Below are 13217 nucleotides of genomic sequence, written 5' to 3'. Positions count from 1 at the left end.
TTGGGTCTATTAAGAGGTAGTAAGGTTACTGGAGGTGTGTCCTCAAAGAGGACACTGGGACCCTCTCTTATACTTCCTGCCCATGACATAAGCAGATTCTTCCAACAGGTACTCCTGCCATGATGTACTACCTCATCACAGGTCTAATCATCCATGGCCTAGATCCTCCAAATCTACTAGCCAAAACAAAAAACAAAAAACAAAAAACAAAACAAAACAAAAAACCCCTTTTCTCTATAAGCTTATTATCTTTACAAATCTGCAAAAGTGATACATTATGAAACTTTGTTATTCTACAACATCTTATAAAGCTATGAGACTATCTGTATGACACAAGTGGAAGATAAAACACACACACACACACACACACACACACACACGTAACAAACAAAAACTAACAAGACCAGAAATAGCCAAATTTTGGAACTGCTAGATTTTCAAATTTTTTAAATGTGGGTATTTTATACCCCAGCATGTATGTCTGTGCTCTTGTGTATGTGATGCCTACAGAGGCCAGAAAATGGAACTGGATCTCCTGAGACTGGAGTTACAGACAACTGAAAGCTGTCCTATGGGCCCTGGGAATTGAACCTGCATCCTCTGGAAGAGCAGCCAGTGCTCTTAACTGCTGAGCATTCTCTCCAGCTGTGTTAAATTTTCTCTTTAATAAAAACTGACTCAAATTTAAAATGAATAATGATCTCCATTTTTGTCATAGTTTTGATTTGCCAAGTCATGATCAATAAAATTAAAGCAATTTCCAGAAGACACAACCCAAGTACTAATTCTCAACTGTGCCTCTTAAAATACTAAAACTAACTTCTAACCTGTATTCTCCAAATCCATCCAGTTCTCAGGGGTGATACTCAATGGATTTACTGAATTTCAAGATAGTTTTGATGATAGCTTTTCCAATTTTGATGTAGTGAAAACCCTCACATAAGAATTTGATAATGGTGAAGCAGACATGGACAGAGTCCTGTAATCCAGCAGGAAGGAAGGCTGAAGATGGAGTTTTTTTCCAATTCTAATCTAGCCAAGCTCCCCTATCTATAAACTTGATAATGATGAAGCACACAGAGGGGTGGGGGAAAGAAAAGACAAAACAGTCTCTGCATGGGTTTTGGGTTTTGATTAGGTTTATATACAAACCATAAATTTGAGAAATAACACTTTAATGATAGTCCATTTCTCTCCATTAGATTTTCTTTGATTTCTCTAAGGGTTTTTTGTAGACTTTAGCAATCTGTCTGACAATTTTTATAAAATTTATTCCTAAATACATATTTTGCTATTATAATGGTAGTTTTCGAATTTCACTTTATTGCTTTAATATACTAGAATATTTATATATTTTGTGTCCTTAAACTTTGCTAAACTAAATTAAAGTAGCTCTATTGGTTGCTTTCCTGTTGCTGATAAAATACCATAACCTAAAGCAACTTAAGAAAGAGTAGTTTAGTTTGGCTTACAGTTCCAGAGGTAAAGTAGCTTTTATCATAGATCCCATCAAATTGTTGCCATACATGACTGTGTTTGTGACTAAATAGACTCTTCCTTCTAATAATTGATTGTTGTTTTTTAAATAATAATTAGCTAGAACTTCACAATATCCAGTAGACATAGATAATTTTGTTTAGTGGTATTAGGGGATATCCTTGTTATTTAACTTTTTTTTTTTTTATCAACTTGACAAGAGCTAGAGTCATTTGGGAAGAGGGAATCTCAATTGAGAAAATGCCCCCACCAGATTACCCTGTAAGCAAGTCTATGGGACATTTTCTTGACTAATGTGGGAGGGTCTAGCTCACTATTTGGTGGTCCTACCCCTGGGTGGTGGACCTGATTGCTTAAGACAATAGGCTGAACAAGCCCCATGGAACAAGACAGTAAGCAGAGTTTAGTCCATTTTTATCATGTTGGGAGCAAGGCAACATACATGACACTAGAACAGTAGCTGAGAGCTACATCCTGATCCTCAGGTAGGGGTGGGAGAACTGTACCCAGCATGGGCATTTTAAACCTCAAAGCCCACCCCCATTGACACAACAAGGCTATACCAATTGCAACAAGATCACATTTCTAAGCCTTCTAGTCCTTTCAAACAGTTCTACTCCCTGGTGAGTAAACATTCAAATATAGGCACCTATGAGGCCCATTCTTATTCACACCATCACAGTGCTGGCTATTAAAGTCAGGTTCTTGTGTTTGTTTGGCAAGCACCTTACTGTCTGAGCTATCTCCCCAGTTCCCAAACCTCCTTTTGATTGAGATTCCATGCACTTATGAAATAACAGAGAGAAGGTTTCTTAAGTTCTAAATCTAATTGAGAACTATTTTCTTGTTTCCAAATGTTTAAGTCTCCTTTTTATCCCTCAGAAGAAATTTTAAACTCTCTTCTTATGGGTATGACATAGGTTTTGTTGTCATAAGAGCATTTTCCTTATTTTTTACAGCACTATAATTATTATAATTATACAGAATTTTCTCTTACACTGTTTATCTAGTTAATATATGAAATATTAGTTTTTGTTTTTTTCATTTGTTAAATTTCTCTATATTTTATTTTGAAATAATTTCAGGCTCCCAGAAAAAGTGTATAAAGAGAATAAAGGGTCCTAGGATATAGTCAAGTGGTGGAGTGCTTGCCTAGCATGTGTGAAGCCCTGAGTTTGATCTGAGTAGAAAAGAAAAATAAGCAAAGGAGTCAATGTTAACATGTTGTCACAACTTTAAATGATTTTCATCTATCCTATCTGTTATCTATCTTCTGTGCATAGACAGATAAATGGGATGACAATGAGTAACTTTTATATACCATACCTTTTATAACTAATACTTAACATGTTTTTCCTAAGAATATAAACATTCTCTTATACAATCAAGAATATTATTTTCAAATTCAGAAAACTCAGATACAATCTGTAGCCCATATTTCAATTTTGTCAAGTCCACTATCACTTTTAACCAATTTTTCTATTTTATTTATTGTAATAGAACTTTTTAATTCAATCTTATGACTTATATAGAAATTGTCATTAACTTGTTCATTAGTAATTTGCCCTCTCCTTTGCTCTACTCCTGATTTCAGTATGCACTGTCAGTCTTTTGCTGTGCTATCCATACAGTCAAGTGTGAAAGTATTCTCTAGCTGCTCTCTCTAGTGAAAAGTATAGAAAATAACAGTAGCCTGGCAGTCATTTAAGTTCAAATCCCACTTATGCTACTAATAAGCTGTGTGTGTTAATGGGAAAAGTCTTACTTATCCTCACTGGAATTATTAACTCATCAATAAAATTGAGATCATAGTATAAATTGTTCTACTTCAGTTCTGTTTCTACAAGATACCAAAAGAAATGAAGAAATATTCAAAATATGTCTCACCATTTTTTATTTTAAGTTGTTCATTTTTCTGTATCTGTTCACTGTTGAATCTAGATGAATGAATATTCTTCTGTTTACTGTCAGTCATTAAAAGAGAATCCTGCATTCTTTTGAAAAATAGACTTATTAAATAATCACAATTTTTAAAAGATTCATGGAGAATTACATAAAATTTTGACAAAATATTGAAAACCCAAAGATAGTTACTGAGTTATTCTCAACTGACAAAGCAACTTAAACAGGGGACGGGGCCTAAGTGAGCTATAGATAACCCCATGAGAGCCAAGCCCATGCCAGTCTTTTAGTTAATTTAGGTGTAGTTACCTACAAACGTGAGGACTCTGAGGCTCCTGCCCTTCACTCCCCAAGATGGCATGTCACTATCCATTCTATTCTCCTTATATGGGAAAGGAGGCAGATTCTCTGCAGAGGAGCGATGGGTAAAGAGAACCTGCTATGTAGTGGGGCACTGATCAAAAAAACGCAAAATTAAAAACAGCAACATAACAATGCTTTTTACTTAGGGGTAAGTTGACACTGCTTCTAAACATCTTCCAGTACCCAGTTAGATTTGCAGTATATATGGTGAGAAAGATACAATTTAATAGCATACCTGAAATTCTCAGTGGCAAATATGCTATTTGTTTGATCCTCATAACTAAGTGGTTTTGATAAAATCTTTTCTGGTATCTTCAACATAATATCTGTATGTGCCACAGCTCTGCTTTCTTTCAGTTTTTTCAGTCTTAGTCTAGATGATCTTCTTAGTACATGTGGTGTTTCCTGGACAGAGGTATTTTCCATAGGTTCTGAATTTCCCTGATTGTTTAGTTGCTCATAAGATGTGTCATTTTCATGAGTCATTATTTGAAACCTAAATGGTTTTGGGTCTTCTATAGTCTATAAAGAAATACATATATGCATAAATTATTACAACATTAAAACAAAAAGTTAAATTTATCTTCTCTGATAAAACTAAATGTCTTTAAGATGAAAGTGTACCAATTCATAAGCATGTATTAACATGATGAAAAAATCTATAACTTTATTTTTAAAAGAACAACATAGGAACTAACATAAGACCAAATCAGGCCCCCTGAACATGGGTGTCAGCTAGGAGCACTGGGCAGTCTATGGGGCCTCTGGCAGTGGAACCAGGATATACCCCCAGTGCACGAATGGACTTCGGGAGCCCATTTCCCATGGAGGGATACTCTCTTAGCCTAGATACACAAGGGAAGGCCTAGGCCATGCTGCAAATGACTTGACAGGTTTTTGATGATCCCACATGGAAGGCCTCACCCTCCCTGGGAAGTGTATGGGTGATGGGATGGGGGGGTTGGTGGGGGACATGGGAGGATGACAGGGAGAGGGAACTGGGATTGATATGTAAAATAAGATTGTTTCTAATTTAAATAAAATTTATTTAAAAAATTAAAAAATACAAAAACAACATAGATTTTAAGCTTATGAAAAACATAAACAGCTAATCTTGATGACACATATCTATAATCCCAGCCCTTGGAAGGCTGAGGCAGGAGAATTGTGAGTTTGAGGCCAGCCTGGACTTTATAGAGAAACCTGGTAAAAAAAAAAAAGGAGAGACTTTAAAATTATTTTCATCAATATTCAACTTTACAATTCACAAGAAATTATAAGATCACTTTTGGTGCATTAATTTGGCAGGAAATAAGTTGTTTAGAATAAGACACCCACATAAGAGCATGACAAAGAGCAGTCAACAGTAGAATGATGGTCTATGCAGCCAAGCACTCTACTGACAGAAATAATGGCAGTTAGAGAACAAGATGGTACATAACTTCTATACTTTCAAAGGTCAAGAGTCTGTCATAAATTCTTCTCATTTCTCCTTGAGAATCTACTATAGATCTAACTTCTATGAAGACATTTACATTTTACATGTACCAGCTAAAACTTCTTAAGCTCATTTATATATACAAAGCTTCTCAAAATAGAATATTGATTTTTTGTTTTTGATAATTTAATCACAGCTGAGTAAGGGTATTGAACTTGATTCATTCTAAGTGAATTTCCTTTCTACTGTTTAAAGTGTTTCTTTCCTTAAACATGAAGACTTACTAAATTTGTGCTTACTTTACCAGTATTATATTTTTTATGTTTTACTCATAGTTCTTCTTCTTATATTAGAAAACTGAAATGTTTAATCATCTTTAAAACTCCATGATTAATGTGTCTTTTTCCTTTTTTTTTTTTTTTTTTTGACAGGGTCTCTTCTGTGTAGCCTTGGCTTTCCTGGAACTCACTCTGAAGACCAGGCCAGATTCACAAAGATCCACCTGCCTCTGCCTCCAGAGTGCTGGGATTAAAGGTGTCTGGTCTGTTTTATTTTCTTAATCCTATAATGTCTATCTGAAAGTTGCCAGCCAGACTACATCAGTATTATACCAGGTTTGTATGCTGTAACATAAACTCATGTTTTCTCTAAATCTTCCTGGAAATATACATGGAATATTTTGTTAATAGCTAAGAAGAAATAAAAAGGGAAACTAAGTTTCCACTATTATGAATTGATTGAACTATATATAATGTTTAAATATATATATATTTAAATATATGTTATATATATAATGCATTTATATATCATTTAGTAACGTAACCTGTTTACTTTAAAAGTGCTAAATTTCTTGACACTAAAAAGATAAGCAACATGTATTATATTAAAAGAATAAGCTGCAAAGCATCCTGTATTATACAGTCTCATTTGAATAAAATAAATTTATACAGAATAGACGTAATTGAAGCTAAACTGTTAACAATGTTCGGAGAGTGGATCTTTGGGGGACTTTTGTTACCATAATGTTATATAATCTTGTAATGTCTGGTATGTTGTTTTGGTTTTTGTTGACCTGAGACAGGGTGTTGCTATGGTCACATGCTAGCCGTGAACTCATCAGCAGCTGGACCTGCTGCCTCAGCCTCTCCAGTGCTGGTATTGCGACTATGTACCACCACACTTGCCTTTGATTTTATAATAATGAGACTACAAACTCTCAACATGAAAAGGGAACTTGGCTCCCATTATCCATCTGTAGGGCCTCTGGGCATAATGTTGAGGGAATTCTAAAACTACAAGTTATGTCTGGCACTTTACTTATATACTAAAGGCAAATAGGGCTGAAAGAGGGCTTAATACCCTCACCACACTTTTAGTAGCCAAATTACTCTGTGTCCAACTACAGTGCTCTGTATCTACCCTGAACTCAGGTTAATATAGTAATATTCTAAATAATGGAGAAATTTCTGGTAAGAAATTCTTTCCTATATACTAAAAAACTATTGATATGCCTTTAACTCAATCCATTGTAAACTCTACCCAGTACTTCTAAAAGGAGCATTCTATATGTGAAAGTTACAAAGTATCTTCCAGATGTATTTGGTGAGATAATTTGAACTTAACACAATGAAAATTGTTATAAGTCACTAGAAAAGTTACACTCAGATATACTGTGTACATGCACTTGTCTTACCGACAAATGGTGGTTCTACAACCTGGATAGCCTCAACTGTTTAAATGGTAGGGTAGGAAAGAGACTTAATTCACCTGTGTTATTTGTGTGCAGTCTTCGTCTATCTGAGACATGGTAGGCTGTACTTCTAAACATCCATTTCCATCACTAACACTGCTGCTTTTCTCTTGTCCTTGACAGATGGGTCCTACAGGTCCAGGTCCTACATCACCACCTGGTAATGTGTTGATGGCTGCCAGCAACTCAGCAGGCAATGCGTCATTGTCCTTCATGTTTTCTAGTACATCTCTATAACATGCTGGCAAAGCATTCAAAGGGATTGATACAGAACTCAAGGAGTCGCTCAATGGGTTCATTAACTCTTGAGGATTTAAGTTATTCACTATTTCAAGCAGTGTTTCTTCTTGGGTTCCTTCTGGTGATTCTAGTAACCTTTCTAAAGAAGACACAAATGTTTCAAGAGAGCTTTCTTCATCTTTGGTTCCAGTCTCAGAAAATGTATTTGGTACAGCTAAGGTCTTCACTGGCTCAGCTAATGATTTCTCCTTTAGTGTAACCAAATCAGATGCCACAAGTGAAGTACCTGAGAGAAGACTAATTTCAGGGGAATCTGTGTTTTCACTTAGTTCCTGTGTATTACAGAAAACACAAAGCAACATTTAAAATTAAAAATCAGCTTTATAATTCATTTTGTTGGTAATTTATTTTTACCAACTGTCTACTTCATCCATAAATAAAAAGAATATTCTTTATTACTTTCCTATATGAAATCAATAATGCCCGAATACATGGTTACACATTTAACCAGGAGTGGTTAAATGGACCAAGAGTGACACTGGCTGGATCACAGATGACAAATTATCTCTTCATCTAAGCTTTAATTATCTGTTCCAACAAAAGAGATAGATGCCCTGGTTAGTTAAACTAACAAAGGACCTCAATACGTCACAGTTTAAGCAATGATACAAATTCTTTCTTTGCAAATAGTTCTATTATAAAAATTATAAAATTGTTATCAACTCACCTTCTGAATTAATATGCAAATATAAAATAAAAAGGACAAGAAATTAGAAGGGGAAATAGGAGAAATGAAGGAACAATTCTATGAAATTTTATGAGGCCTGACTCTAATAACTTTAGATTTTTGTTGTTTTAAACAGAAAAACATAAAACAACTTTCCCAGCACGTCATTTTCAAGGGCAATACCCTAGCAGGTTGTGTTTGTTCTTACAAAGTTTCCAGTGCCCAGATACTAGAATCCCTTTCAAAGCTGCTATCCAGATCAGCTGCTGTGCTACTCAGGAAAATAATGTACTTTATAGCTATTGAAATTTATAGTTTTTAAACACTTTGGCTGCCCACAAGTTCACTACCTCTCTGGAAGGATGCATTATTGTCTCCTTAGCCTGCTAATAATTTGTTCTAAATTGAATAAAGGAAGTAAAAATTAACATATTCTGTCCACCACCATTTATCCTTTGTCTATATCATACAGATCTAAGAAGATGCCTTTATCTGTAAAGCTAACTATTATCTTCTTGTAAGAAAATTTAGAAGAAATCAAAGAACTGTATCTTATTATTTGGGTCACATCTCAAGGGTTCCCTACTATTTAAATCCTTTTATGTTTATAAAATTCAAGACATGAAGATGAACCAAATAACAACCCCACAAAATCTAATATGCAAGAGTCACTAACCCTCAGAGAAGGGGAGGCAATAGAGAGTTTACTGATTTTGCTGAAAATGTTTTGATGTGACAAAATTAAACAAGCTACTTTCCTACATTTTTTCTAAATACATAAATATCTGACACAATGTTCTCCAATGGTATTATATAAAATTATATAAAATTTTTCCAGATGTTAGGAAATATTGATATAGTCAGTGAAAAGTAAGTATCAGAGAAGAAGCAATTACTTTGATCAATATTACCAGTCACCTGACACAGATCCAAAGACAAGGAAGGAGTTGAATCATAAATAAATGACTTATGAAGAAGGAAAAGGACAACAGCATTTATTCAGACACAACTAGGTGCCAGGCAGAAGGCATCATTGCTCCTTGTCCTCACAGCAACTCTTTAAAACATATGCCCATACATTATAGATGTAAACAACAGTTACCTTAGAAGTCATATCAAATCCAAATTTTATGACCACTTCCCTGCCTTCTGGTTCCTAACTTCAGCAGAAAAGCTTGGTAACTGGATATACAGATGGTACAGCTGAAATGATATAATCAGTTACCATAGGGTGGGCCTAGGAAGGCCCATAACTACATGATATCTTAGAGAGTGGGAGTTCATTGTAGGCAGAGCCAGTTCACAGCAGCAAGAAGAAAGCAAAGACAAAGCAGCCCTTGGTAAACATTAGCAACAGGATGATGAGACAGCAAGCTTGAAATATTAAAGAAATGAGGTTGACATTAAAAACAACAAAAAGGAAAGTGCTCCATCACCTAGGCATATGTAACAAGAAGTTGTACACTTCTCCAAACAAAAAATAAGTCTTATAGCAGTGGGTAGGGAACACAGATCAGAAAATTACTAAAATTATTAAAGATAAGGAAGAATAAATACATGAACAGATTTTTAGACAATGTTTTTCCTCCCTGAGGACTTCCTTTCATGGTACCAAAAGGCATCATGGAAAATTACAAAGCAGGGAAGGAACCAACAGTCCTACCCAGCTATGACACCTATGAACCATAACAATGACCAGCATGGCACAGTAATCCTAAGGGTGCAGTAGTGGCACAGATACCCTGGCAGTAACCAACAGTCTCTAACTGGACTTAAGACATGCATGGTGCTAGAAACCTAGCCAACTATCCAGGGCTAGTGAGGTCATGGATCTTAGATGAGAACCTACAACAGCCACTTTTCTAAAAACAGTGTAATTCCTAACTACATTCTAAATATTTACATTTATACATGTAATTCTCATCCCTCATCAAAGAAATCTCTCTTTGCAACAGGAGAAAGTTACAGAAAAACACAACTGGTCAAATTGCAGTGAACAGAGATTGTATGTTCCCAGTCCCAACCTACAGATCTATAAGACAAATCCTGCACTTAAGGCTCATGGATCATTGAAGAAGAGAGGGCAGAAAGATTATAAAACCCAGAGAAACAGGAAGTTTTCTGTGAGACTGTGTCTCCTAGAAATGTCACAGAATTTTCATCAAAAAGATCTGAACAATGATGACACCACTGAACATGTTAACATAGAAGGTGGATAGTTTGTGGGGTCTCAATCCTAAACAAGGAACTACAGACAACTGGGGAATGCTGAGAGTGAAAGAAGTTGTCTTGTCCAGGATGGTTATTTCTGAGGTCAGATACATTATATAAACTGAGCAAGCTACATTTATACATTTAGGAACATGCATACAGGAACACATACATACACACAAATGACTTAGAACTTTGAACTTCAAAAGAGTGTTGAGATTATAGGCATGTATGTATGTATGTATGTATGTATGTATGTATGTATGTATGTATGTATTGTAAAAAAATAAAAAGGCCATGAATTTGAGAAAAAAATGGAGTGCATGGGAGAGGTTGGAGGGACAAAAAGGAAGGGGAAATAATTATAATTTCAAAAGTATTTTTAAAAGAATAGGTTTCTAGCTAATGAAGTGATTTAGTCTGATAACTGCCTAGTGGAGAGTCTAAATGAGCTTGAAACTTCAATCAACATGATTTTTAAAAATCTAAATCCACAATCTACACAGCCAATGTTGGCTACATAAACCAACCTTTTCTGGGCATGGCAAATTTTCACAATTTTCAACCTCAGGACCTAAAAGAGAGCAATATGTATTTATTATACCCTTTTCAATCAGCATTTTATAATAATACAACTTGAGCTTTCTTAAATAATTTACCATAGCAAACAATTTATAAATACACTTATTGCTATAAACTTATTATTATTTAGAAAATAATAAAATTATTCATTTCTTGGGCTGGGATGTAGCTCAACTGGTAGACTGCTTGTCCTGGGTTCTATCCCTATTACCCCTTAAACTGAGAGTGGTAGTGCCAGCCTATATTCCAGTATTCAGGAGAGGGGTCAGAAGTTCAAAGTCATCCTAGGCTACACAGTGAGTCCAAGACTGACCAGGGTTACATAAAACACTTTTGGTTTTCATTTCTTAAAAAATAAAATTAAATTAAAATTTTTTAATAAAAATTTAAAAGTGAGAAAAAGAAAAAAAATATGAGGTATCAGAACACTGTCCAAGAATGGATTAATGTGAAAAGAATTCTGAATGCTTGTGAGAAAACAAGACAACAGTCTTGTGACCTCAGTTTCTTTAAAAACAAACAAACAAACAAAAAAACAGAATTGTTCTTGGAATATGCTTTCGTGCCCCTCTGAGTTGTAGTAGACAGGAGTGAGTTTACTTCAGATTACTCTTTACAACTGGCAATTATTTGTTTATACACCTCTATGGGAAAACATTTTTTTGCCACAAGCAGCTTACCTTTATGATTGTACAGCTTGAACTCATGAGAATTTGTCTCATGTGGCCTTTCTTAACCCTCAGGGTATAAACTTCCTGATGCCCTGAACAAAGCTGGCTATTACATGAAACTTTAGTCTACTTCATTTTTAGGCTCTGCTCTCTCAGGTTTAACCACCAATTAGAGCTGTAAATAATATGAATTCAAAGAGAACTGTAACTACTTGAAATTAGTTATCTAGAAACATACCTATTTCTGTTGCATTATTCTAAGTACTTATAACTACACAAGAAGAGATTATCATCTCCTTTGGATAAGTAATAGAGCTGAAATGAATTCAAGCTATCTGGAGTTAGATGTGAATACCTCAGGTAGGGCCAAGAGGAATCAGGGGAATCATCTAGACTCTATTCACTCTATTATCTGTTCTCAGCCTAGCTCCTCTAAGACCAGCTGGATCAAAGCAATTCACACCAAGTTGGTTGAGAAAAGATCAAGAAAAGAATGCTTTTTTTCCTACTACTCCACATCCCTTCTGTCTTCTACTTTCATTTTTATCAAGCAAGCACAAGTAATCTGATATAATTGAGTAGAACTCACAACTTCACTGGTGCTTCAAACAGTGTTTGAGACTTTCTCTTGGTATCTTTTGATTACAGATAAATCTCTAACGCTAATAAAAAGGGGAAGTCATTATCTGCTGAATCTTAGAATGCATCCTTGCAGGCAATACTGGTTTACAAGAAAGAAACTAAGCATAAACACACCTGCTAAACTTCACACCATCCAAAAATCTCAGGGTTTTTTTTTGGGGGGGGAGGGTGAGATAATGTGGGAGGTGGTTGTTACCTCCTCGACATAGAATTAAAGCAGGTGCCAAATCTAGCTTTGTTTGTTTTCCATGTGTATGGGTGTTTTGCATGCATGTATGTATGTCGTATACAATGTACATGACTAGAATCTGCAGAGGCCAGAAAAGGTGTCAGATCTCCCTGTAACTAGAGTTACAGATGGATGTGATTGTTGGGAATTGTACCTGGGTACTCTGGAAGAGTATTAAGTGCTGTTAACCACTGCCCATCTCTTCAGTCCCACATTTAGCTTTTTTACTGGGTTTCTGGGGATCAAACTCTTGTCCCCATATTTAAACAACAAGCACTTTGCTACTGAGCCCCAACAGGAAACATCTTATAATATATAAGATAAAATACACCCAACTACAATGGTTTCAAAACTTAACAATTATCGTCAACAAATCCTGAAGCAACAATGTTAGTGTAATTCACTCTTGTTTATTTCTATTTCTGTTGCTGAAACTTATTAATATTAAAGTATTATTTATTTTGAACCCTTTTTACCAAGAGAGCACAAAATAAAATGAATAAAGGACGCAGCCTTGTCTTTCCCAGTACCATAGCCAAGACTTTGAAGGTCAAGAAGGTAGCATTAATCACTGAGTTGAACTCTGGAATCCAGTTGCAGAGAGGGAGGAGTGATGAGCAAAGGGGTCAAGACCAGGCTGGAGAAACCCACAGAAACAGCTGACCTGAACAACAGGTTGCTCACGGACCCCAGACTGATAGCTGGGAAATCAGCATAGGACTGTTCCAGACCCCCTGAACAAGGATGTCAGCTTGGAGGTCTGGGCCATCTATGGGGCCTCTGGTAGTGGATCAGTATTTATTCTTAGTATATGAATGGACTTTGGGAGCCTTCTCCACATGGAGGGATACTCTCTCAGACTAGACACACAGGGGAGGGTCTAGGCCCTGCTCCAAATGATATGACAGACTTTGAAGATCCCCATGGAAGGCCCCGTCCTCCCTGGGGGGCAGAAAGGGGTTGGA

The 13217-nt window shown here is 35.7% G+C and overlaps 1 protein-coding gene across 1 annotated transcript in view; it reads right to left on the bottom strand.

The window, feature by feature from the left end:
* Ankrd31 (ankyrin repeat domain 31) overlaps positions 1-13217 on the bottom strand; it is a 128821-nt gene that overhangs the window by 89906 nt on the left and 25698 nt on the right. The window contains exons 6-9 of the mRNA XM_035438778.1: positions 10659-10702; positions 6968-7522; positions 3998-4284; positions 3349-3461 (exon numbers count right to left, since the gene is read on the bottom strand). Coding sequence (XP_035294669.1) covers positions 3349-3461; positions 3998-4284; positions 6968-7522; positions 10659-10702 — 999 coding nt within the window. The remainder of the gene's footprint in view (positions 1-3348; positions 3462-3997; positions 4285-6967; positions 7523-10658; positions 10703-13217) is intronic.

Source organism: Cricetulus griseus, chromosome 2 (assembly GCF_003668045.3).
Source record: "Cricetulus griseus strain 17A/GY chromosome 2, alternate assembly CriGri-PICRH-1.0, whole genome shotgun sequence".
Classification (NCBI taxonomy): domain Eukaryota; kingdom Metazoa; phylum Chordata; class Mammalia; order Rodentia; family Cricetidae; genus Cricetulus; species Cricetulus griseus.
This window is presented reverse-complemented; position numbering and strand designations above follow the sequence as displayed.